General features: G+C 40.1%; 1 protein-coding gene across 1 annotated transcript in view; it reads left to right on the top strand.

Moving 5' to 3' along the window:
* Positions 1–27958, top strand: part of LOC124606929 (U3 small nucleolar RNA-associated protein 4 homolog) — a 76242-nt gene that overhangs the window by 37370 nt on the left and 10914 nt on the right. Inside the window, exon 10 of the mRNA XM_047139044.1 lies at positions 18843–19029. Coding sequence (XP_046995000.1) covers positions 18843–19029 — 187 coding nt within the window. The remainder of the gene's footprint in view (positions 1–18842; positions 19030–27958) is intronic.

Genomic DNA, 27958 nt, shown 5'->3' with positions numbered 1-27958 from the left:
TTACAGAAAACCATTTTCAAGTAAAATGAAACTGTACAGAATGAATATTCCTGTGACAAAGACATAGATTGTGGTTATTTAGAAGTTGAACCACAACAAAAAGGCCAAATGTGAACAGGACTCTCGTGCTGAGGGTTCCATACAAACTTAATTATTTACACTGATGGTAAAACACAACACTAATAAAGAGTTGTACAACATAAACGAAATTTATTGTGCATCTGAAAGGTGATGTCTATTCAGATCTCATGCCAGTTGCATATGGGGTGGTGCTAGTAGCGCCACTACGAGGATGCAAATCAGGTTTGCTTTAAATACACACTGTAACTGTTGTAAGCATTAGTTTAGCTTTGAGATTGGACGTGGTCAGTTGATGTTAGGCAAGAAACGCTTTAAGGGGGGTAAGATGTCAAACGGGCGGACTTTGAGCAGGAGAGGCACCACAAGACATTTTAATTTCCAGTATCTATACTTTTACAAATAAATTCATACAACTTTGTCAGCATGGCCAGGAAGGATTCACAATTCACACTCATGGCAGTGGAAGTTCAAAAACATAGCAAAATAATTTTTTCTACATGTGAAATTTCATCATTTTTTCACTTATTATTGGCTGCATTTGTTGCTATAGGCACACTTTTCTTCATAAGTAAGAGAGATTTTCGATAAATTCTGCACAGCATACAAACCATTCTTACAGGTTATGAAACTCTAGAATTTATTTAATTTATGAAAAAATGAATGGGCTGTTACATTTTGAACTTCACCTTTTGAAAAAACCCAAATTTTATAGTGAATTATCTCAGTTTTTACCACAGTTTTTAAAATATTTGGAAAATTCTAGAATTTTGCATTAATGAGTTTGTGTTTAATAAGCTTACCAAGTTTGAAAGTAATACGATATTTATTTTGGATGTTACATGTACCTAAGTACAGAAATTTGTGTTTTGCGGAAAATGGCTGTTAAAGTTCTTTTAGAACTGTCCAGCACCATAAGCAGGTTCTTTTTCATTTTCTAAATCAGTTTTCTTCCTATTCACATTCCTCTGACACACTCTACTTGATTTTATCACCCCCAAAAATGATTTATCTGCTTTCACAACATGCTCTCTGTCTATTGCATACAAAGCTTTGATGCAGTTCACTCCAGGCTTAATTTCCATTTTCTCTAAAATATATTTCCTGCTTTGCGCACCATCATTAAAAAATGAAACTGCATCATAAACACCAATAACAAATGCATTTCCCACAAAAATGGTTTTTGGTAGTCTTTGTCATACACATTGGTTAAAACTTTTATTTGGGTTTTATGTACTGCCATGAAGACATTTCTTCAATAAGTTTTCATTTGCAAGGTCCCTGAATATAGGTCCATCACATCAGTTGGTAGAGAATTCCTGTGATGATATTCTTCACTTACATATGACAGAAGAATGCTGTGCAAAGAGGTGTGGCGCTTCATCTTGATACACTTAAGACCAAATGAGGTGCCTTATAATCTCTCAAATATATATGTTTTATACAAAAAACTGTTCAGGAAAATGTGCTCAACAAAATAGGCATATTTTTGAAAAATTGCATTTTTTAAAATTTTTGACATCCTATCCCCTTGAGGGGGCAAAGATGCCATCATCAGCACCTCACTGAGTTTGAATGAGGTCGTGCTATGAGAAGCTGGATGTTCATTCTGCGGTATTGCTAAAGACTTGGCTGGTATGTAGCCACTGTACATGACCTGACAGAAGTGGTGACAAGAAAGTAACATCACAAGAAAACTGGGAGCCAGATGGCCACATGGCACTACTGAGAAGCAAGACCATCGTGTTCTGTGTATGGCTCTGGCACATTGTACTGCATCTGCAACAGCAATTTGAGCAGCAGATAGCATCACTGTGATACAGTGAACTATTGCAAATCGGTTGCTTCAAAGAAAGCTCTCAGCCAGGTGTCCTGTAGCATTCATTCCACTGAACCCAAACCAACACCATTTGTGGTGTCAGTAGTGTCAAGCGAGAGCTCATTGGAGGGCAGAGTGGAGGTCTGTTGTATTTTCTGATGAAAGGTGGTTCTGTCTTAGTGCTAGTGATGGCCCATGTGTTGGTTAAGAGGAGGCCAGTTGAGGGCCTGCAACCATTCTGTCTGCATGCTACACACATTGGACCCACATGTGGAGTTAGGGTCTGGGGTGTGATTTCGTATAACAGCAGGAGCACTCTCGTGTTTATCCAATGCGCACTGACTGCAAATTTTCATATCAGTCTGGTTATTTGATCTGTTGTGCTGTCATTTGTGAGCAGCATTCCAAGGGGTGTTTTCCAACACAATAACACTCATCCACACACTACAATTGCTACCCAACAATCTGTTGTGCTGCTGTTTGTGAATAACATTCAAGGGGGTTTTTCCAAGAGGATAACACACACCTAGATACCACTGTTGCAAACCAACATGCTCTACTGAGCGTCGACATGTTGCCTTGGCATGCTTGATCACCAGATCTGTCTCCAGTTGAGTACATATAGGATATTATCGGATGACCACTCCACTGTCATCTACAAACGGCATTAATTGTTCCTGTATTGACAAACCAAATGCAACAGTTATGGAACTCCATCCCACAAACTAACATCCGGCAGCTGTGAAACACAATGCAAGCACATTTGGATGCTTGCGTTCAAAATTATTGGCAGCTACACCAGTTATTAATGTACCAGCATGTCACATTTGCAATTCACTTATGTTAACGTGAGGTCTTGCACTGTTAGTCACTTAACTATGTTACCTCCCAAACATATTCCTGATGTCTCATTACTGTACATTTATTATTTTGTGGTGTTTTATTGTGAGTGTATACAGATAGTTCATCTGTGCTGGGGCTTGAGAATCTCAATAATTTTTGGTTGTTATTCATATTGATACTGGCAAGATATCAGTCCCAAGAATTGCAAGAAGATGTCAACATCTCTACAGTAGTCCCTGAGATTAGACTGGATATACAAAAAGAAGCAAGCAAGAGACTTCAGTTTATATATCAAGAGAGAAAGAGAGAGAGAAGATTTATTAAAATATTTTTATTTTCTTAGGAAAGCATGACTAAAGCTCACATTTTACGTTTCCCTGCAGAAATATTTTTCTATAATGATTTCGATGGATGTAGAATGCAATGTAAGTTCTAATGGCAAAAAGATATTTTTATGGATATAATTACAGTTTAACCAATTACAGATTTTTTCATTTACATGTAGTGTAAAACACTGCTTCTTGTCAAATTTCATGACTCAAGGTCAACAGGAAGCGCCCTTTAGGATTTGATGAGTAAGCTTGTGAATATCAAAAAATGTCGCAAATATAGAAAAATCTTTTAATTGCATTGACGTCAAAGTTTAAATGTTTTACTCCATCAAAGGATTGTAGTTCTTAGTAAGTGACATAAATTTGAATTTATTTACTGACCTGTTCCTGAGAAAAGGGGTCTTAACAGTGGAACAGACAGGCGGACAACAAAGTGATCGTATAAGGGTTCCATTATTGACTGAGGTGTGGAACTGTAATAGTATTTTAATTGTGTAACAAGTTACATATTTCAAATGCTTACACCATGAAATCAAATACAGATCAAAGGCTGAAATAGAGAAAAAACTGATGGCTTTTTGATTACTGTATTTACCCCACTATAAGATTAGGCATTTTCATGAATTCATCATTTGAAAAATACAGGGTCGTTTCACACTCACAGTCAAAGCTTTGGTTGTTGAGGTTAATGTTTTTGTGTTGTGTAATAGCTTAATATAGGGGTTGTCATTCATTCGCAGGTGAAGCTTTAGTAAGCAATGAAATACAGATGGCACCTAACTGATTTGCTTCTATCAGCCAATCACAGAACAGAATGCATGACTCATCAGCCAGTCATATTGTAGAACATTACGCATGCAGCACAAATAATATAAGGATAACTTATATCTCATATTGAAGGTATTTCAAATGTGTGTCTGCAACTACAAGAAAAATGCATATTTTGTCACCAAACGTGTTTTGTTTTATTGAAATAAAACATAGTCCGCAGTCTCTAATGAAAGATATTTATGATGTGGCTTTCTTTGTAGATCGAAAAACAGCTCATTATTGAAGATATCGGTTTTTCTTATAGTATTTTGTGTCTGATTTTCACTCACATCAGGAAACGCCATCTGCTTGCATGTTTCGAGGTATTCCTTCATTTGGCACTGTTGATTCCAGTGTAATTGCACATTGATTTGTAGAACTTTCCATTACTTGGGGTGAAACATAACAAAATGCAGCACCACAAAGAAATGTGGGAGAGGCTGGAATCAACTGTGCCACACAAAGGAATACCTCAAAACTGTGCAAGCAGATGGTGTTTTTTGCTGTGTGTGAAAATTGGACATAAAATACTGTATATAAAGTTAACATCTTTTGTAATGAACTGCTTTTTTATATAGAAAGCAAGCCATATTGTAAATATCTTTCATTACACACCACTCATTATGTTTTATTTCAATAAAATGCATTTGTGTACAGTTTGCAAAGACTGATTTAAAATACCTTCAGTATGTACCATATTTACTCGAATCTAAGTTGCACCTGAAAAATGAGACTCGAAATCAAGGAAAAAAATTTTTCCCGAATCTAAGCCGCACCTGAAATTTGAGATACGAAATTCAAGGAGAGAGAAAAGTTTTAGGCCGCACCTCCAAATCGAAACAAAGTTGGTCCATTGTAATATGAGAGACAATTTAGGTCGAATGAATGACGATACAGCTACGGTAGTTTGGTTCGAGTCGTAAGCTTAGCAGTTAAGCTTTACCAGGTAGCCATTGCTATGCGTCAGGCGCTCCGTCCGTATTTATACGGGTACCCTTCCTTTTTCACGTGCTTCGTCTGGGTTGAATTGATGCTTATTTTTCTTTGATATGATAAGTGCCGTTACTTTGTTATAGGTGTTTACGTCACTCTAAGCTGAAATAGCATTATTGTACTCTGTCACGCATTGTTTGTCGCATTCTGATAATGAGTGTTTACGACCTGTCGCGGCATGGCTTGCTTTTGTACGCGCTACTGCCGCTTCGAATTGAAAAAAAAAAAAAAAAAAAAAATAAATCAATCAATCAAATCGTCTCATTAGCGAAACAATGGCAAGAGACTGCAATGTGTTGTTACTTACACTGCTGTTTTCTTTGATAATGATCGACAAGAACCAAATAATAGACTGCGTGTGATAGAAGATGTTGTGAAGGAGAGTTTAGCGAAAATTTTTCTCCGTTTGAATATCTTTGCAGAAGCCTCTTTAGTACATTATCTTCTGCACAGAAATTAGAGTCATCTTAAATTTAAAAATCTAGTCAGTTGTCGTGCTTCATTTCTGACTGTATCTCTAATCGGCGTAGGAATAATACTAATATAAACATGCCATGATATGTATATTCTTCCGCGATTGTTGTTGTCTCACTCTAGTTTCGTAGTTTATTACGCAGACCGGATTTAAATGAAGTAGCAGCAAACACGAAAGAATACATGGCAAAATGTTTACATTCATATTATTCTTATGATGAAGAGAATACTGCATGTGATTCACAATTCATAAAAGTTCCTATTAGCAACCATCTCTTGTCACAGGTAGGAAAAAATTCAGAACGTAGAGTTGGCCATATTGACAAACATCCCAAACAGTCTTGCCACTCGGATTTTCGTATTACATTGAAAGGCTGCTACATTCGAAGATGAACAATACGGAATTTGTATTTACTTCATTGGATAGTGTATGAAAATGCAGTGGTCGAAACTCGAGGCGGAGAAAAAAGCTCGTCTTCCACCCTTTTTTTTTTTTTGTAATTTATTTACTGACACAGAGGTTTTGGCGCCAGTATTTATCTTTGTGCCTGCAAAGCATGCCTGTGTAGCGCAACATATATTTGACGCCAAAAGTTACTTGTGGCGGCACTTACTAACATTTTACAGAACTTCCGCTTACTTTGCACTCGATTCTAAGCCGCAAGCGGTTTTTTGGATTTCAAAAACGGGAAAAAAAGCGCGGCTTAGATTCGAGTAAATACGGTATATAACCACTATGGACAATGTTGTCAAACAAATCAAGTTAATGCCTCAGATTAATATATAAACAGCATTGCGAAAAAGAAAGCTATGCCTTCACAAATTGTGATTAGGCAGGAACCTTACAGCACAGCTCTCAGGCAGCAATGGCATTTATAATTTTGGTTGTTGAAAATATTTGGCCGCTTATTTCCGAATGTGTCACGATTTCCATCGCTCATGTGTGTGTCACGGAAAACCTAAGTCAGGATGGCTGGACGTGGGTTTGAACTGTAATCCACCCGAATGCGAGTCCAGTGTGCTAACCACTGCGCCACCTGGCTCGATGACCGATTAAGGGAGGAGTGTCACTACGGAAGAAATGCCATTATGCTTACAAATGAAGATAGTGATACCGGTGGTGGTGGTGGTGGTGGTGGTGGTGGTGGTGGTGGTGATTAAAAATATTTATACCACAAAGATAATAAGCAAAATAAAAGTGAAAATAAAAATTAAGGTAAACAATTTCTTGTTGTTTATTTCATTTGTCCTTTAATTATCAAAATGTAGACAACCAGTAAATGTCATAAGTTGAGAATAGATATAATGTTAACTTATTAAGGGAGATATTTTGTATCAATAAAACTGTTCATAAATTTGATTAGTCAGAATATATTAAAAAATAAAAATGTTTCAAGAAGCCTCTTCTAGAAAACGGGGACATCGTCTTACATTTAGGATAATCTTTTTGTCAGATAAATTTGGTATTTCTGTAGAATATTGGGAAGATACGTACACAAAGAAATTTTTGGAGTTATATTGGAATAACAGCAGTCTTGTAAAGCAGTATGACAAGAACAGTGAGTCTGGACCATAGTTAATATTTATTTGTTCTGCTAACCAATTTCAAACAAACATGACAGTATAATTTCTTGGACTGTCCTGACAATTCATTGTCATCACATAGAACAGGTTGTACTGCTGGTGGCCCGCATCTTCCTAACACAATATTTCACAATTGTAACTTGGCATCTTCATCAGGTGTTTCCTGATGAACATGATTAGTTACGACATCGAAATATCATGTTGGGAAGATACGAATCACCAACAGTACACTCGATTCTAAGAGATGAAAACATGACCACCTTCAGACCAGTAACTCTGATATTAACAAAATGGGGCTAGTATGATTTAGTTAATCAACATACAAACTAACGTACAGTGACGTAGTTACAAGATAAAATATGTGTATACCCTTGGTGATGTGTGGAGTTGGTACATAAAGCTGCTGTATGTACCACAAGGTACCAGTCAGCTGCTGACTAGCATGTAGATGCTAGGGGTGAAAGGGGAAAGCTCCACCCACCATTTCAAATGTGATTGGTAGATTAAACTAGTGAGAGAAAAAATAATGAGATAACATTTGTACTACAGAAAAGAATTAAAATTAAAAACTTAAAAGGCAATGGTAGTGGTTAGAATCTCTGAGTGCATTAGGTAGAACTGTTACTTCTGTACATCATGTCACAGAGTGTAACATAAGCTATACAAACTGTCTTGAAAAGATACAGTATGATGCCAGTGGTTGCTGTAAGTATGCATGTTTGGTATTTTTGCTGTCCCATGAGTAACACATCTCGCAGGCCAGTCAGTAGAATGAAGTATGGTCTGCCTGCTGCTCCGCATTGTACGAGGTTTAATTTCAAAACATCTATATGCGCTTACAGTCAAGCAGTTAATTAGAAATTGTTAAAGAAAATTAAAAATATCTTTTTAAGTTTAAAATAAAATCATTACTTGCCATTAGTGACACTGTTAGTTAGATTCATTTGCAAGCATTCAAAACTCACATGAAAAGTAAAGGGAGGAAGATGAGGGTCACTTTAAGGTCTAAAAACATAACATTAATACTTGATTTTAAACAGAAACATATGCATTAGCATCTATATTTTAAAAATAAAAATAAAAACTCATATAAAACACCTCATAGTAAAATATAGCTTTATAGTCACCATAAAATCTGGCTCCAAAACTTGTAGAATGAGTAGATTGATTTCAAAGAAAAACATATTAGTGATGTTTTTGATGATTTATTGCAGTGTGTGCTTACTGCTCTTCTGTTTTAACTCTTTTATTCCTGATGCTCAGTTTTGTATGTTATTGCAATTGAAGACTTACTGCAATATAGTTGTACCTAAATATTTATATGCACATCATAGTATCTTTTTACTGATAGGTACTTTTTACATGATTTTATTATTATTTTTCAAATATGGCTACTACTACATAACTGCTTATTAATAAAAAATATTAATGTTATGTTTTCAGTCCTTGCAGTGACATCTCAGTTTCCTAGTGCTTAGTTCTGATGTACTTTTAATGCTACTTGCCTAATAAACTGTGGGACTACCAGCAGCTCTGATTTTGTAGTATTATTTTGGATTGCAGACAACCACAGCCAAATGACCATGTTTTTATAAGAATTGGAAAGTTTTTTTTATTAAAACCACAACTGGTTTCACACCAGATTAGGTGCGTCCTCAGGTGATTTTTGTTTACAACATTGTTGTATGTTGTTCTGAGGCCTTTTCCTGTCCTTCGTGTCTTTGATAAATGAAAAGCTGCCAGAAGTGTTTGCAAATTAATAGAAAGAAATGTCCCATATTATCAGCTAGATTTGATGTGGACACGGCCATAAGGCTAGCTTTAATTTATCAGTGATATGAAGGATCGTGAGAGGCTTCAGACAGCATAAAATAATGTTGTAGACAAAATTATGAAAAAGATACATTGTTACTTACCATGAAGTGGAAATGTTGAGTTTGGCCCAAAGCTTACTTGTTTAACAATCTTTAGTTGTTCCTGTCTGCGACTCAACATTTCCATTGTATAGTAAGTAGCAATTGATCCTTTTAATAGTATTGTCATTATTCCATCCTTGATTTTCCATTATTTGTTGTTGTTGACAAAATTTGTATCCCCTGAGTGTGTGCCTAAATTGGCGTGAAACTGGTCGTGGTTTTAATAAAAAACTTTCTACAGCCCGAGCGGCATTTTTATCCTTCTTGTAAAAAAAAAACCACAGGATTTTAATTTAATAAATATTTTTAAATTTCATTCATGATTTGTAATCAATTGACTGTCTTTAAGTGTGTGGAGGTATTTCATAAACTTCACATAATGCTGAGCATAAGGTGGACCATGCTTCATCCTGCTGGCTGGCCTGTAAGGTATGTTACCGCTGGGACAGCATGAATAGTGAGCAAGCATCCCTGTGGCAACTGGTTGGTGCCCTAATGTATGTATCTCTGCTTGGTTGCTTGTATCACCTGTGTTACATTCTGTGGAAAGTTGTACACAATGTGAGAGTTGTATCTAGTGCACACAGAGGACAGTTGCTTTAAATTCTAACCACTATTGTTGACTTTTGAAGTTTTTAATCTCCTTTTAAGTATTTTAAATATTGTTGTGGATTATAATCAATATTCTATGATGCCTGCATATACAGTGTGAGGTCTCTTTCTATTCTACACATGTTATTCAGTAATTTGTACCCTACCAATCTTCTGGAACTTAGGATGAGCTTTTCTCTTATAACCTCTAGCATCTACATGCTAGTCAGCAATTGTTGACTGGTACCTTGCAGAACCAACAGCAGCTCCAGGTCCTGGCTTCACATGTCACCAAGGGTGTATATGTATTTTATCTAGTAACTGTGTTGCTGGATGTTAGTTTGCATGTTGCTTATCTGTATCATACTTGGTCAATTTTGTTGATTTCATCGTTAGTGGTCTCAAGATGGTCATGTTTGTTTGAAACCATCTAGACTCACTGTTTTTGTTATACATGAAGAAATGCTGCTAAAATTCCATAATGGTATAGCTAGCTTTGCTGTATGGTAGTGAAAGCTTGGTTCTAAGGAAAAAAGAGATACAGTTTAATGAGTTGACAAAATAGCAGAAATTAAGTTATTCATGTGGAGTTAAAAATTCAGAATATTTTCACATTATAACCAGGCTCAAGTCCACATTTGAAAGCAGGGTCATCAGTGTAACACGCTCAGCGCTGAAAGCACCTTTATTGTGAGCACCAACATACAGCCAGAGTAAACTGAACTCCTGGGCAGTCTGTGCAGCTATTCATACAAACATTGAGTATTTGAGAATGTATGAACATCAAAAACATAAGAAATTTCAAGAAACTCGCAGAAATGATAAATACATCTACATACACATCTACATCTATAATCCGCAATCCACATTACAGTATGTGGTGGAGGGTATGCTCCACCACTACTAGTCCTTTCCTTTCATGTTCAACTAACAAATAGAACAAGGGAAAAATTATTGCCTGTATGCCTCGGTATGAGCCCTTATTTCTTGTATCTTATATTTATGGTCCTTGCATGCAATGTTCGTTGGAGGCGACAGAATCGTTCCGCAGTCAGCTTCAAATGCTGGACCTCTTAAATTTTCTCAATCTTCAAAAAGAATGTCTCATTCCCACCAGGAATTCCCATTTGAGTTCCCAAAGCATCTCCGCAACACTTTTGCATTGTTCGAACCTACCATAACAACAGTCCTATCACAGTATCACATTTCCCTGGAGCACTCCTAACTATATCCTGTCTCTGAACTTATTTCATATGGTCGTACCTTCCTTAACAGCCTGCAATGCAGCACCGTGTCAAACACTTCCCAGAAATCGAGAAGAATGGAATCTCTCTGTGTGCCCTTTAACCATAGTTCACAGTATATAATGTGAGAAAAGAGCAGGCTGAGTTTCGCATGAATGATGCTTTCTTAAACCTTGCTGATTCGTGGACATAAGACTCCCAGTCTCAAGAAAATTTATTATATTTGAACTGAGAATATGTTACAGGCTTCTGGATCAAACCGATATTAGGGTTATTGGTCTGCAATTTTGCGAATCTTTTCTTTTGCCCTTCTTATACAAAGGAGTCACCTGCGCTTTTTTCCAGTCATTTGGGACGTTGTGCTGGGTAAGAGATTCATGATAAATGTGAACTAAGTAAGCTGCCAATGCCATAGAGGGCTCTTTGAAAAACACAATGGGGATTCCGTCCAGACCTGATACTTCACTTGTTTTCAACTCCTTCGATTGTCTCTCTACACTATAGATGCTTATCACTATGTCACCCATATGGGAATCTGTCTGATGGTCAAACGACAGTATGTTTGTATGATTCTCTTGTGTGAACGATTTCTTGAACGTGAAATTTAAAACTTCAGCTCGTTTTGCGATCTTCAACTGCCACACCAGACTGATCGACAAGTCGCTGGATGGAAGCCCCAGACCCTCTTAGCGATTTTACATAGGACCAGAATTTTCTCAGGTTCTCTGCCAGAACTTTAGCTAAGGTATGACATCAGTAGTAGTTGCATGCTTTGCGAATAGATCTTTTCACAGATTCACAAATCTTTACTAACTTTTACCTTTTGTTATTTGTCCGTTCTCTTTTGAACTGAGGGTGCAACAGCCTCTGCTTCCTTAGTGGTTTCTGACTCTCATTATTAAATCATGGTGGGTCTTTTCTGTACCTAATCCACTTACTAGGCACGTAATTCTCTAGACTACAACAACTTTGAAACTTCCTGGCAGATTAAAACTTTGTGCCAGACTGATACTCGAACTCGGGACCTTTGCCTTTCGCAGGCAAAAGGCGTCCCGAGTTCGAGTCTCCGTCCAGCACACAGTTTTAATCTGCCAGGAAGTTTCTGGGCACAATAACTTTTCCCATAATTCCTCTACAGCCATCTTACTGGAACTAAGTGATATCACTGTCTAAGTGAGATGCTAACAACTGATTATGTGCTCTTTCTAGCAGAAATACTCTCCTAGCCTTTTTGACTGATTTTTTAACTTCAGTAACCATAGTTGCTACAATGAAATCTTGATGGCCAATCCCCATGTCTGTACTGTCTTCGTCGATAAGATCTAAGATATTTCTATTGTGTGTGTTCTGCTGAACTAGCTGCTCAAGATAGTTTTCATAAAAGATGTACAAAAGTACTTCGCATGATTTTTTTGTCTGTACCCCCTGTAATGAATCTATAAACATCGCAGTCTTTACTCTGCAGCTTAAAGTTGCCTCCAACTAATATTGCATGATCTGGTATTTACGCACTACTAACCATAGACATTCTTTGAATAACTGTAGAACTGTCACAGAAGAATCAGGTGGCTGGTAAAAACATACAACAATTAACTTGGTTTCACCTAGCCTATTACATGCAACCAGAGATAACTTCACTGTCACACTCAAGTTCGACTTCAGTAGAGAGAATATTTTTGTCAACTGCAATGAGCATTCCCCCTTCTGTGGCCTCTAATCTGTCTTTCCAATGTATGTTCCATGACTCGCTAAATATCTCAGAGCTTCCACTTCAGGTTTCAGTCAGCTCTTGGTCCCGAGAATAATTTGAGTGCAAGAACTATCCAGAGGGCAGTAAATTCGGGAACAATAAATAACAAATAATTACTGGTGGTTGGGTTTGAACTGACAACCCACAGCACACCAGCCAGCAACACTTACCACTACACCACATTACATCCACCACAGCTCACAGCTTTGTTCCATCTCCTGTAGAAACAATGACTCATTGTTTCAGAGGTTCTCACTGAAGCTGACTACAGCACCCTTGGGCTGGATCTTGTCACTGGCCCTCCATTTGGTATCACTGGCATAGCCTTGCATTCTGTTTGTGTTGTTCCACTATGATGAACCTCAACAGTAACCCCTCCCATCAAAGCTTCAGTCATTGAGTGGATTTTTGGTTCCCTTGAACCTCACATTACTGATCTACACCTCTTAGACTGTAGCAGGGCTTCATACAGAGGACATGGATAACATCTCTGCACTTTTGTTTCTTGGTGAAGAATTATAATCTTAGACTTCATATGTGAAGTATGCCAAGCAGTAAAGGATATAGTGTGGTTCAAAGTAGCATTTTTGTAACTTTTCTGGTAGTCCCTCTATCCACACATGCATAAAGAGCTGTACCAAGTCTCCCGGACTGTATCTCACTAGCTAGTGCTTAGTGTTACAGCACTTTCAACCTTTGTCCTTAGTGCCCAGTGTCTGTAAGCGAGGAAATTGCCTTTCTTCTACAGTCGTGGTGGTGAGTTGTTTCACATAGCCATCCTAAGTATCATGTGGTTGAAACTGGAACAATGTATCCTCTGTTGTTTTGGCCTCTTGACTGTGGAACAAAAAAGAGCATTGTGAAGTTGGTGGTGTCTTGCTTCACTGTGTTGTAGACTAATGTCAGAATGCTCAGTGTTGTATCCCAATCTCTCTACCGAGCGAGGTGGCGCAGTGGTTAGACACTGGACTCGCATTCGGGAGGATGACGGTTCAATCCCGCATACGGCCATCCTGATTTAGGTTTTCCGTGATTTCCCTAAATCGCTCCAGGCAAAATGGCGGGATGGATCCTTTGAAAGGGCACTGCCGACTTCCTTCCCCAATCCGATGAGACCGATGACCTTGATGTCTGGTCTCCTTCCCCAAACAAATTGCCCACCCCCAATCTCTCTGTTTGACATCAATGTACATTGAGAGCATATCTACTGATGTCTTATTATTCATCTGTGGATGATAGGCAGTTGTCATACTGTGGTTGATGCCTCAATGTGAAATTGACTATGATACTAGAGTCAACTGGAAACTATTCCATGATCAGATATCATCACATGGGGCACTCTGTGCCTCAGATTATTGTCTTTTACAAGGAACTTTGCAATTTCTTGAGCTTCTTCAGCCAGCACAGCTCTTAAGTCTGCATAGTAGATGAGACAGTGCAGATTATTATCCATTGATTTGCATTTGTCGACTTTAGGAACTTCTGCAAGAGGTTGATTCCAGTTTGGAGGGTAGGTGCTGCTGTTCGTGGGACTGGTACCAGATGCCATGGAGGTAATTTTATTTCTTCAGTGGCAAAGAGTTGGTTTTTTAATTTAGGCAAAGGTTTGCACTCTGAACACTGTTGTCAGGCAGCGTAGCTGTTCTTCAAATGTCTTCGGGGGAAAAAAAAAAATTGTGTTCCCCCAGTATGCTACAATAAGCATAGTAAGCACATCAAGGTGGCACACCAAAGGCATCATGACCAAATATTTAGTTCGTCTACATCAGTACAGCTAGGAATTTATCCCAGTTAATGAGTCTGTCTCTGTTGTTTGCGAACCACTGCTGGGCTGTGCCATCCTTGTAAAAGAACTCATTTGCCAAACATGTCATGTCACCCTACCTGTTGTATTTGGCAACTTGGTTGAATCTTCTCAGACATTTCGTGGGGTCCTGACCAGTGTCTCCAGAAAACAGTGATGCTTGCTAGACGTGCAGCTGGTAAACTCTTTCCTGGGATCCATTGGTCTCCTGAATATACAGACTGTGAAAACAATGTGCTGATTGTATTCTGGTTCCTGTCCATACAGGTGACAGCTTTTTTGTTGCCTAATTGCAGCCACAGTGATGTGTATGTTTTGGAGTACCAGCATCTTCACCAGATAGTGTTACACCGTAACCCGAATCAAGTCCAAATCTGAAAGCAACGTCATCAATGAAGTACAACACTTAGCATCAAAAGCACATTTATTATGAACACCTATGTACAGCCAGAACAGAGCAGAACTGAACTGAACTGAACTCTTGGCTGGAGAGTGCTCCTATACATGCAAACTGAAATGTTCGTGTATATAGATGTTATAAACATAAGATATTTCAAGATCTTTCCAGAAATGATAAATTGTAGATGACAAATAATTGCTACTGACAGGGTTTGAACTGGTGGCCTGCAGCATGCCAGCAATCAGTGCCGACCACTATGCCCCAATGCATGCACCACACAGTGCAGCAATATTGAAATAATGACACAACCCCAGAGACAATGAAAAGAATATACAGTGGGAATGCAAACACAGTAATGAATAAAACTATAAACTGATAGTCAATTGATGATGGTTAGGCAACCAAATAAATGAAATGTGTAGTGATAAGAGATGCGTATAAGAGAGATATCCAGCAAGTAAAAATTTAAAAAACTTCTTACTAGAACAATCACAACTTTATTTTGACATTCAGTATTACCACTTCATCATGGGAGTGCAACATTTGGGCAGATATTGTTACGTGGCTTTGCAGTGCAGCATGCAACTTTGAAATTGTTTGATATCTGCCGCATTAATTTCCATATTACCCCTCAGTCATTGCAGGATACGGCAGCCTAATAACTAGGTGTATTCCCAGTTTTCGTAAAATCTGAGCAAGTTATTGCTTTCTTTAGTAGTTTGTGTTTTTGCTGAATACTCTCAAATAAGCTGGAAAGTAAACTGTCACAAAGTGTTTGACAAAAAAGACATTGATATGTGCAGTCATACTTCCTATTATAAAATATATAGAAATTCAATATACTGCACAAAACTGGTAAAGAGAGGCAGTCATCAACATCTTGTTTGACTTGAAAACAACAGTGTTTTATTAGGCGTGGTTCTGGAGGTGGTATAGCACTTTGGATTTATGTAATCAGAGATTCAGTCCATCAGACAAATTGTGTGGAGGCATACATTGTTTAATATGCATCCTAAGTTGGATTTCTCTTGCACACTACATATACTCATATTAAATGCAAAAAATCTTTGAATTATAATCTGAAACGTTACCAACTATGGTATCAAGTCATGTTTCAGAAAATCAGCAATTTATGCTAAAAAATACAAGAAGAGACCACAGCTCTGTTATATTGGAAGCATGGGATAGGTGAAAAGACACAAAAATAATATGTTGAGCACCTTGTTACTTCATGAGAGTATTCCATCTGAGAGAACCAATCAAACCTATTGATCAGCTTGTCTTCAGGATCTGAAGAGAGTTTAGCTGTTGGTGGGTGTGTATGTGGGAGGGGGTGTTATTCCACTAAGGATTTTCCAGTATTCTGCAGATTATAATTATACACTTGTCACTAAACTGGACACACATGTAACAAAAAGCTCGTGTTTAAAGAAGGTTTTAGTGTTCAATTTGCTATGTGTTATCATACCAGAAACATTAAAAAATTAATCAGAATTACTCTTATTCGTACCCTGAAGTTTGTTTCTTTTGATTCATGCAATGCATTTTGGGCTTAATAAATGGTGAGACGTGATGACGGTTTAGTTGTATAAGCAGTGTGAATGTGAGTGTAATATATAGGTGGCATGTTGATTTCAGAATTGTGTAGTATTTTAAAAGTAACAAATTATTGATGACTTGCTTGTACAAAAGTTTAGAATTGTCTCGTCTCCAACCTCTCAGAATACCAGAACTAACTACCTGTCACTGTGAAGTACCATATTCCCCTAGAATACCATTAGTGCCCTTCCTGACAAAGCTATAATGTCATATAATTGTGATCTGAGATAAGATTTAGTATTCACAAAGTTTTTCTACATCATTGAGAGCAGGTATCCATAGTTGTACTAGCTAGTATCTCCAAACTGGTGTAATTCTGCTACAAAATCCATACATTCTCTTCCTCTATGCAAATACACAGCGTACTGAACTCTTTAATACCATTACAGTGTAGCCAGTTGCAGAATTGAATGTGTTATTTACAGGTTCTGATCAGTGTTGTCACCGTCATTCTCACCTCAGTACTTTCAGAGTGACTACTGAAGATCTGCCCCAGTATATTACTCCAATATTGTGACTGAAAACTTAATTCCTTCTTACGAATAAATCTGATATCAGCCTAAATTTTGGGTAACCAGAGACGATTTGTGATAACTAAGTGGAATAAACTATCCAAAAATTGTGCTGATGTAAGTAGCATTACATCTTGCCTGTCTCATTCCCTCATGATGGGAGAATGTATTGAAGAAATATTCTGATACTGTCCATTATTAGTGACTAATTCATAAAGCATAATATGCAATGCACCAACTTGTGAGACAGGGATGGAAGCCGAACCCAGATGAAATCTGCTTGGCTGATTAGTGACTGTGGGCTGTTGTGGCGGTCAGCCTCAGTGCAGTTTTTAGACTGTTTCGCATGCTGATTTAGGCAAATGCAGGGCTGGTCCCAAAATTCCACATCAGTGAATACAATATACAAACATTTAAAATGCAATGACACTCAGAACAAAGTTTACACGATTCACAGACAGAATTCACACTAACTTCCCTGCCTTATGTTACCTTGATGACTGTGGCAACAAGAAGGGCATCTCATTAAAAAGTTAAGTAACAAGATAAATTTTGCCGTATCTTAAAGATTGGGTTCCAAAGTAGGGGGGATAAATGCTTGGGAAAAGAAAGACAGAAACATTGTGTCCTTTGTTAGTGCTAGGCAGTATAAATCTCAGTGATAGTAATAACATGTGGTTGGTGTATTCAAGGAGGTGCCTTCTGTAATGTTCTTTATATTGTGTACTCATTAACTGATTTAACACTGAAGGCAAGTTCAGAAGCTGAACTGTAGTCTTATGTATCTTAATACTTCTTGTATATTATGCAGCCTCTTGTAATCCCACCAGATGTTTCAATGGATCAACTGATACAGCTATGCATTATGTTCAGGAAGCTCGCTAGGTGCAGAAGGATACATCTGCTGGTGCCAGGTCACGTGACAAAACACTTGCGGCAGATTTAAGTGCTGCTGTGGACCATTACAGTTTAATTTGTCAAGTAGTCAATGTTTACAGCAAGCTCTCTTGGGTATCGACTGATGAAAACCTTGCATTACATGGCTGTGTCCTGGACTGTAATTTAGACTTTTTTGTTACCTACTGGTGACATTTACCTAGCACACAGATTTGCCTATCTGCCTAATGCTGTACTCTACTCACACACCACTCATCCTACAGCTGTGTTTTCAGTGAAAGAACCAGCAGATTATAGATACGTGGGATGGCAGTTTGTATTGGAGTACTTCTTAGGCAAAGCTATAAACAGTACTGTGCACTATGATGTGAGTTATTCAGCAACTTCCAGAGTTCTGTATGCCCAGAAGAGTCAGTAACTTTTACTTTCTGTGATTTATTTGTACAGTATTTGTGTTTCACAAAAACTATGTTGTTGAACAAGCTGAATTACAACACCGTCTCCAATGATCTTGTTGTCCCTTTCATAAGAATGCCATTACTGATTGAGCCAACCATATATGACTCGCAGTCCACATTCAGAACTTCAGCTGTACCAGACCTCTCTTCTATATGAAGTCTTCACAGAGGCTCTCCTTCAAAACTTGTCAGATTAGCACCCTTGAAGGAAGGCATCCGGAGTGTTGGTCAGTGGCCACTTTGAGACGGAATTGTTTTCTCTGCAGCAGAATGTGTGTGCTTTGAAACTTCCTAGTAGATTAAAAGTGTGTGCCAGACTGGAAGCTGTACCCAGAACCTTGTGTTTCCCATAGGAGTAAAGCTTTCAGGTTTCACTCTGGTGGCACACAGTGGCAGTAACCTGCCAAGAAATTTCAAAATAAACACACACTCTGCTTTAGAGTAAAACATTCATTTTAAAGTAAAACATATTGAGTTTACATTAATCACCAGCTTCCAATGATCATTCAAAAATGACTGTCCAGTGTTTTCATAAATGAAGTGCGTTAGTTATCATATAAACATTGTTAACATCTAGTAGCTACAGTATATTTACCAAGGGAGTTATTTGTGAGCAAGATTTTACTCAGTATTTGCAATAATACATTTTTTAACTAAGTAATTATTTTTGCAATCAGTTGGGAAATATTAAAGTGTGTAAAGCAGTTGTGTAACTTGAAACTTGTTTTGTTTTTGCAGAAAGATGAAGACATAAGCTTACAAAAAGTGAAACATTTGCCAGATGAGTGTGAACCAGCTCATCATCTCCTATTCAGTCATGATAGTACAAGACTTATAATAGCAACTTTTCAGGGAGCAATAGTTGTTCTCCAATTGTCTGATCAACCATGTTTGGTATACTGTCTCAGACCAATTCATGAAAAACGTAAGTAATCAGAATATTTCATCAAAAGCATAAGTAATTATATGTACCAATTAGTTTTGTGCATTTGCTGAAATTTACAGTGCACCTTTCAGTATACTGGTAATTTCCTTCTTAAAGTTATACTGCTCTTTCAGCATGTAACGTGTGAACATGGTGTTAAATTTATGAAATATACTGAAGGAAAAACAATCACAATACTAAAAATAATTGATATAAAATAATGAAATTTCAGGAATACATTTATCTAGATACCATATTTAAGTGATTAACATCAGAAGATCACAGGTTAATGTAAGTGTGAGAGAAGCCATTGCAAATATGAAATTCTGGTACATTAATAACTGATGTAACCACCAAAATGTAGACAGAAAGCATGCAAATGTATGTGCATTGTGTTGCACACGTGCTGAATGTCAGTTTATGAGATGGAGTTCCATGACTGTTGCACTTGGTTGGTCAGTGTAGGGACCCTTTTTAATGCTGTTCGTGAATGATGTTGGAGTTGTTGTCCGATGATGTCCCATATGTGTTAAGTTGGAGATATAACTGGTGCCTGAGCAGGCTGAGGCAACATGTTGACACTCTGCAGAACATGTCGGGTTACAAAAGTAGTATGTGGATGAGTGTTATCCTGTTGGAAAACACACTGTGGAATGCTGTTCGTGGATGGCAGCACAACAAATCGAATCACCAGATTGACATACGTAAATTTGTAGTCGACTGTGGTGTGGGATAACCATGAGAGTGCTCCTGCTGTCATACGAAATCACACCTCAGCCCATAACTCCAGGTGTAGGTCCAGTGTGTTAGCATGCAGACTGGTTGGTTGCAGGCCCTCAGCTGACCTCCTTCTGACACATGGCCATCACTGGTGCCAAGGCAGAATCAGCTTTCGTCAGAAATCACAACAGGTCTCCCCCTTGCTTCCCCCCTCCCCCTCCCTCAGTGAGCTCTCACTTGACACTGCTGAAGTCATAAGTGGCATTGGGTTGGGGTCAGTGGAGTGCACACTGCCGGGCGTCTGGCTCAGAGCTGTTCTTGAGATGACCAATTTGTAACCGTTCGTCATGTAACTGTGGTGCAAACTGCTGCACAGATTGCTGCTGCAGATGCAGTATGATGCACCAAAGCTGTATGCTGAACACAATAGACTTCCCTCTAGGTAGTGCCATGTGACCATCTGGAGCCTGGTCGTCTTGCAACCATACATTCTCATGCCAGCCATTATTCACAGTGACTACATTCCTACCGTCTTTCTGCAGTATCACAGAAGCAACATCCAGCTACTCATAACCCTATCACAGGACTTCATTCAAATTCAGTGAGGCATTGATTGTGGTGTCTTTCTTGCCTTAAAGATATGGAACTTAAATAGTGGCAACTATTTATTCACAACCAATACAAAAGATTTACATGTTTGCACCTATTACTGCCCTTCAAAGTAGTCATAAGTACTGTGTAGAACCCATTGCCAGCAATGTGGAAGGCATAGTATACCGTTAGCAGAGCCTGTTCTGTTGATGGTGCGAATGGAGCGGTCTACTGCCTGTCGAATCTCTGGAACAGTTCTGAAGCGAATGCCATGAAGTGGTTCCTTCATCTTCGGAATCAAATCAGTCACAAGGACTTAAGTCATGGGAGTACAGTACTTCCCAGTCCCATCGACCGAACAGAGCAGCCACAACTTGTGCTGTATGCGCCCGCACATTGTTGTGGAAAACTGATGGGTGGTTTGCGCAGAAAGTGTCACCTCTTCTTTTGCAAAGCTGGTTGCAGGTGATGCTCCAAAAATGTACGCTGATGGTCTGCTGTTGATGAACGTAATGCGTTAGGATAACACAATCACAGTCGTACAGGAGAATCACCATAACTTTAGACTGCTCCATTCACGTCAACAACAGAACAGGCTCTGCTAATGGTATACTACACCTTCCATGCCACTGGCAATGGGTTCTACACAACACTGGTGACTACTTTGAAGGACAGTAACAGGTGCAAACATGTAACTCTTTTCTATCGGTTGTGAATAAATAGTTGCCACTATTTAAGTTCCAACCCTCGTATTTTTGACTGACATCAACTCACCATGTCCAGTCTCGAAGGTAACTAATGCACACGACCGTTAGAGCATGTATTTAATAAATTAAAAAAAAAAAATTTTCTTGGGTTCTCACAGTGGTGTTTTAGCGCTACCGTGGTGCGACTAGTGTGAAATTTGAATAGACATAATCTTTCAGATGTAGAAACTTGCCTACCAACTTTTGTTTCATTTGTGTTGCGTAACTCTGTCATGGTGTTGCAATTTTTTTTTTTCCATCGGTGCATACTAACTGCTCAGATTCTTGACAGTAGTTACTGTTAAGCCCAAAAAGTCATATTTTTTACTTGTTGAGAATAAATACTCATTAACTTTCTTGGCCCTCTTTAAACAATCCCACATTTGATCCCAATAAAAAAAAGAGCTTTTTTAAATAATCCCATGTTTGATCCCAAGATGAAAATTTATGACAACTGAGGAACTAGAATTATGCTGCTTTCTTTTCATGTGGTCCTTTTAAGACTTTTCATTCTGTGGATAACATTTTGTGGAAGAGACTTCGATGTTACTGTGTTAAGACATCTTTCTTGTATGGCTGGTATTGCCACAGGAATACATAGTTGCCATAACTGTAAAAGTTGCTGTTTATGACAGCACACTGCTAAATGAGGCAAATATGATAGTGGAATAGACAAACCATGCAGTAGGGAAACAGGTATATAACCAGCCCATGGCAAACAGTTACGCTTTAATGACCACATATCACGGAAATTCAGGAAAACAGATTGGTTCTACCAACTCAAAAATTGACATTGGCAGTGATGCACAGAATTCAACTTTGTCTGTCAGACTTGATGGATTCACTACCCATATGGAATGCCCAAGAAACTCAGTCCAGGGCACTTTAAATTTAAACAAATATATGGCACATTTTCATTCCTTTGTTTCATGATATATTGCCATATAAAATGTAAACAATTTTTCTATTATACGGAAATAGTATACATCATGAGGAAGTTCCTTATGGTGTCTTTACATTTTAAAATATATTTAAATGATTTTACATACCTTCTTTCACAATGATCTTGGATACAAAGTCACTGGCTGTTTTTCTTTTTCAATAATTTGTGTTCTACAACATAAGGAACATAGTAATATAAGTCCTCATATTTGCGTAGGTAAACATATGTTGTGTAGTAACTTTCGAGATGATACATTGTATGACCATGTCCATAAGAAGACTTAAAACTCACTTTTTAGCTGTTCAGAAGCTGGCTGGGAACATTGCTAGCTGTTTCAGTCCAGTAAAGATTCATTCGAGAACAAAATAACTATAACAATTCTATATTGTACTCAAAAAAGTGTCAATGGAAAGTTTTTGGTGGAATGTATATGTTTTTGGATTGAAAGTAACAACCTTCACAACTTTCTTATTTACCTGTCAACACATCAACATCTTAACTGTTAGGTGAGATGTTTAGGAGTGATCCTAAACTGTATTCTAGCCCATTTCCCCAGAAGTAATTGAGAAGAAATTTGTGCACATTCATAGAATCGTGTAGTAGCAGAGGAGCACTAAAACATCCATGGGAATAAAGGGTGTAAAAGTTAATTTCTGTGCACTTGATGATGAGATTAATAACGTATCAAACAATGGAAAATCCAGGATGGAATGTAACAATACCAGAGAAGGAAAGTTGCTACTTACCATATAGCGGAGATGCTTAGTCGCAATAGGCACAACAAAAAGATTCACACAATGGTAGCTTTCTACCATTAAGGCCTTTGTCAGCAGTAGACATACATACACACATTAATAAAGTACACTTGTATGAGTATTTAACAATATTATTGATGTATCCTGATCATTAGATTCTTAGCAGTTGTTGACATAGGTTATGTACTGTCGGGAGTAGCATCGTAATTTGTAAATATCTTAAGTATAACAGCTGATTAACAACTGCTGAAAGAAAAAAATATGTGAAACGATGTTGAAAAATTGAAGAGACTGGTCAGTTATTTGCTTTGTCCATCATGGGGCATTATTTACATTTTGTCATTTATAATTTTCAAGTAGTCATACCCAATATAATGTATAGTAACCCAATATGTTTGTTTTATACATAATGGAGGGATGAAAGTTAAGAATTCGCCATATAGTTGAGTGCTCAATTGTCACACGAACAAAACTGAAAACTCAGCTTATCTTGTAGACAATGCTCTTCAGAGGTAAGTAATGCAGAGTATACATACATACACACACATAACACACTTGCATGACTACATTGTTCCATCTGCCTACATTGTACTGTCATTGTCAGCAACATTTTTAGTCCTGTTTACCTCTCTCTCAGCAACTCAAAACACCTCAAATGTACAGCGAATTATAACCTTTACTTCTTTCATTATTCTTATTCCAACAAGAACTTTACATTATCATAACAATAAGAATCCTTTCTTATTCTGTCAAAAACAGTTTCTTTTGTGCTGTAGCTTTCCTAGTCTTGTAATCAGATTTTTATTTCTTGTATCTTATTGTAATGCTTTGGTTTTCTTCAAATTTATTGTGACATAGTGTTCATAATGTAGACATGCTGATTCAGTTTTCTGTGACACTAATTTTTTAAAGATTTCTTTCAAAGTTAATAATTGTTTTTAACTTTCAATGAAATGATAACATGTTAATATTTGACCAGTATTTGTTTATGTGCTTCTTTATGAAAAGCAGTTTTAATTTATTATTGTAATAACACGATTCACTTTTCCGTCGCACTTCACCTAGTGTAGAATGGGAACTGTTTCCTAGGCATGCCAGATGCGAACTGGCTGGGCACAGCCCGCGCTGCCTGAGTTGTTGTTGTTCCGCCGGCAGAGGGCGCGGCCAAATTCTCACGTGCCCTCTGGTAGGTGGCACTTTATTGCGGCAACTACTGTCCTTGACGCGCCGTGCCGATGTGCGCATCCCGCGATCTTTCTGGTGGCTACTGCACTCCTCCTCCTTCGGGGAGTGAAGCCACCGTGAACCACTGCGTCTGAAGGTGGAGGGTTGTGCAGTAGCGATGACCTCCACATCCATTGGAAGGCTGGAGTCGGGGTGATCCGCCAACCCTCGAGCCGGAACCTTCGAATACGGTTGGAAGTGACCCACACAAAGAGGCCCCCGTCGTCCCACCACGGGAGCCCTGGACAGAACGGGCGACAAGCCGTCGAACGCCGGATCTCGGTCCACCTCGGATGGGGCAATACCCAGTGGTGGTGATGATGGGGAAGGGACGACCACTGGTGAACCAGCCTCCTGAGGAACCGGGCCCGCGAGGGTGGCCGGCTCTCGCTGGGGCATCTCTAACGATGGCGATGCCGGTGCTGGAGCTACTGGAGGCTGCCAAGGCTGAGAACCCTCGCAGTGTGGTGGAGTCACAGGTGGGAGGGGTGGTAGCGTCCCCTGAGAAAACAACACGGTTGCCGGCAATGGGGAAGCCGGCACCTGAGGGGTCGGAGGGTGGGTCCCCAAACGTGGACGTAGCTGATTTTGGTGACGACGTACCTCCTGGTCCCCCACCTGCAAGGTATAGAGCCAGCAGCCATTGCGACACAGGACCACCACCGGTATCCAACATGGATTGCGATCAAACCCACATGCCTAGACCGACATACCCGGTGGAAAGCCGGGTACCCCGTTTTGCGAAGACTGGCGAGGAACAGGCCGGAGGAGGTGCAGCAGTGTCCTAGGTTGGCACCCATGGAGGAACACTGCGGGGCTGCCTTCTCCCATTGGTGTGGTCTGGTATGCCGTCAGGAAAAACGTCAATGCCTCCTCCGCAGGAAATTCTTGCACATACTTTTTCATCTGCATCTTAAATGTGCGCACCATGCGCTCGGCTTCTCCATTGGATTGTGGGTGAAAGGGGGGAGAGAAAACGTGCCGAATACTGAAGCGCCTACAAAAATCCTGGAAGGTCTGCGAAATAAACTGAGGTCCATTGTCTGATACCAGAGTGACTGGCAGACCTTCCACAGAAAAGATTTTTGCTAGTGCCTGGATGGCAACTGCTGAAGTGGTCGAGGAGCAGCGAACCACATGTGGGCATCGGGAATAAGCATCAATGACAATGAGCCAAAAACCATTGAGAAATGGGCCCGCAAAATCTATGTGAACACGTTCCCATGCCTGGGTTGCAGGCGGCCATGAAGAGAACGCTGACCTGGGAGAAGCCTGTTGGCTTGCACCAAGTGCTCAATTTCTCTGTCAATACCAGGCCCCAGTACACACGCCTGCGACCCAAGGTTTTAGTATGGGAAACACCCCAGTGCCCCTCATGTAATGTGAGGACCACCCTTCGCAAACTTGCAGGAACAACCACGCGAGGAGCTGTATCATCTGTAGCCAGAAGGAAAACTCCTTCCCAGACTGAGAGGCGGTCTCGTAGAACAAAATAATTACGAAGAGGGGCCCAGGCCCGACCTGGAGGTCGGGACGACCACCCCTGCTGAACGAGGCGAGGCGAACTACTTGCCAGAGAACCGGGTCAGCTGCTGTTTCCCTGGCGACTCTAGAACTAGTGATTGGGAAGCCATCAACCGCTTGGCGGGATGCCACATCCAAATGAAAACACATAATCTTCTCCCGATCGAACTTAGGATCCGGGCCCACCGGAAGACAGGAAAGAGCGTCGGCGTTGGCATGCTGTCCAGTAGGGCGAAAATGAATGTCGTAATGGTACTTAGAGAGAAACAAGGCCCAGCGCTGCAGTCTGTGGGCCACCCTATCCGGAATCTTAGAGGCAGGGCCAAATAATGATACTAATTGCTTATGGTCACTGATTAACTGAAACTTCCTGCCATACAAGAAAGGGTGAAACTTGGTAACAGCGTAGACAATGGCCAAAGCCTCTTTTTCCACCTGGGAGTAATGGGCCTGCACGGGACTAAGAGTTTTAGACGCAAACGCCAGTGGCTGCTCCGAGCCATCCTCATTGTGATGGGCCAGGACTGCCCCCACCCCATACTGCGAAGCATCTGTAGCCAGGACCACTGGCTTATTGGGGTCAAAAGTAGCCAAACAAGGTGCTGACATGAGGAGGCCCTCCAACGAGGTGAATGCTCGCTCGCTTGCAGGCGACCAATCAAAAGGAACACCTTTGCGCAGAAGGCAGTACAGGGGGTGGGCTATGGTGGAAGCCCTGGGAATGAACTGGTGGTAATAGGCAATCTTGCCTAGAAAAGCTTGTAACTCCTTCAACGAAATGGGCTGCGGAAGGTCGACGATACCTTGGACCAAACTTCCTAGCGGCTGGACACCGTGTCGAGAGATGGTGTAGCCCACATACTCAATGGATGGTTGGAAGAAGTTTGACTTACGCAGGTTGCAACGCAGGCCCACAGACCTGAATTTGAGAAAGAGGGTTCGAAGGTTGTGCAAGTGTTCCTTCGTGCTGCGGCCTGTGACAATTATGTCGTCCAGGTAATTAATACAATGAGGGATTGTTGACGTGACATTCTCAAGATAATGCTGAAATATCGGCGGGGCACTGGATATTCCGAAGGCCAATCGCTGGTATTGGTATAGGCCAAACGGGATGTTGATGACTGCCAGGCGGTATCTGATGATAAGCCTCCGAAAGATCGATTTTTGAGAAATATTGGCTTCCCGCCATGGCGGAGAACAATTCCTCAGAACGAGGCAAGGGATAGGTGTCCACCACCAATTGGAAATTAATGATGGCCTTGAAATCACCACAAAGACGTAATTTTCCTGAGGGTTTCCTGACAGTAACGAGGGGCGAAGCCCACTCACTAGAAGAAATGGGAAGAACGACACCGAGGGCTGTCAGCCTTTCTAGTTCTGCTTTTACCTGAGGGCGGAAGGCCAAGGGGATCTGCCTCGCATGTAGAAAATGTGGGCGAGCCGATGCGTTCAACGTTAAGTGAGCTTCAAAGTTCGAAACACGCCCCACGCCCTCCTCAAAGATATCCTGAAAGTCAGAGATCAAAGATTCCAGTGATCGGTAGGGAACGTCTTTGGAGACCAACTGTATGGTGTCTGTGATAGGAAAACCGAAAGCTTGAAAGGCATCCAATCCAAAAAGGTTAGCGGAGCTCGCATCACTGACAACAATAAAAGTAAGAGGCCGAGTGACTGATTTGTAAGTAACGTCGGTAGTGAATTGACCCAGTACGGGTATGAACTGTTTACCATAACCACGTAGATGCCGGTAAACTGGTGCCAATGGGGGCGACCCAAGGTTGGAGTAAGTTTGTGCATTCAACAAGGAAACTGCCGCGTCCGTATCTACTTGCAGTTGCAATCGGCGTAACCGAACCGACACCTCGATAAAGAGTTTGTGTGCCGATGTGTCCGGAGCCTGGCCCGATGTAACTTCCTGAATGTCAACGTCCATGTCCTCTGTACCTGCTTCCTTCGATTCTTTGGAGGCTGAGCGGCAAACTTTAGCAATGTGGCCTTTTTTATTACATTTGCGACAAACGGCCCAATGCTGGGGGCACTCTGACCGATCATGATTTATATAGCACGGCACACAGGACGGTAACAGGGACCGGTGGCCAGAACTCTGTTTACGCACTGTGCGGGAGCGGCCGTAACGGCCGGATTGTACCGCTCACACGACGTCCACCCCGGATGCGGCGGCCGCGGCCGCGCCACCCTGAACTGCCGCGACATCGCACCACTCTTCCAACTGTTGACCTGCAGCGTGAGAGACTTCATATGATTGAGCAATGGACAGGACTTCCTCAAGGGAAGGGTCTTCCAACTGCAGGGCCCATTGCCAGACCTCCCTATCAGGGGCCGAGCGAACAATGACGTCACGCACCATAACGTGGGCATATGACTCTCGCAACTGCTCTGTCAAATGCCGGGATGGTTCCTTTGAA

This window comes from Schistocerca americana, chromosome 3 (assembly GCF_021461395.2).
Source record: "Schistocerca americana isolate TAMUIC-IGC-003095 chromosome 3, iqSchAmer2.1, whole genome shotgun sequence".
NCBI lineage: Eukaryota > Metazoa > Arthropoda > Insecta > Orthoptera > Acrididae > Schistocerca > Schistocerca americana.
The sequence above is the reverse complement of the archived record's forward strand: the minus strand, read 5'-3'. Positions and strand labels throughout refer to the sequence as shown.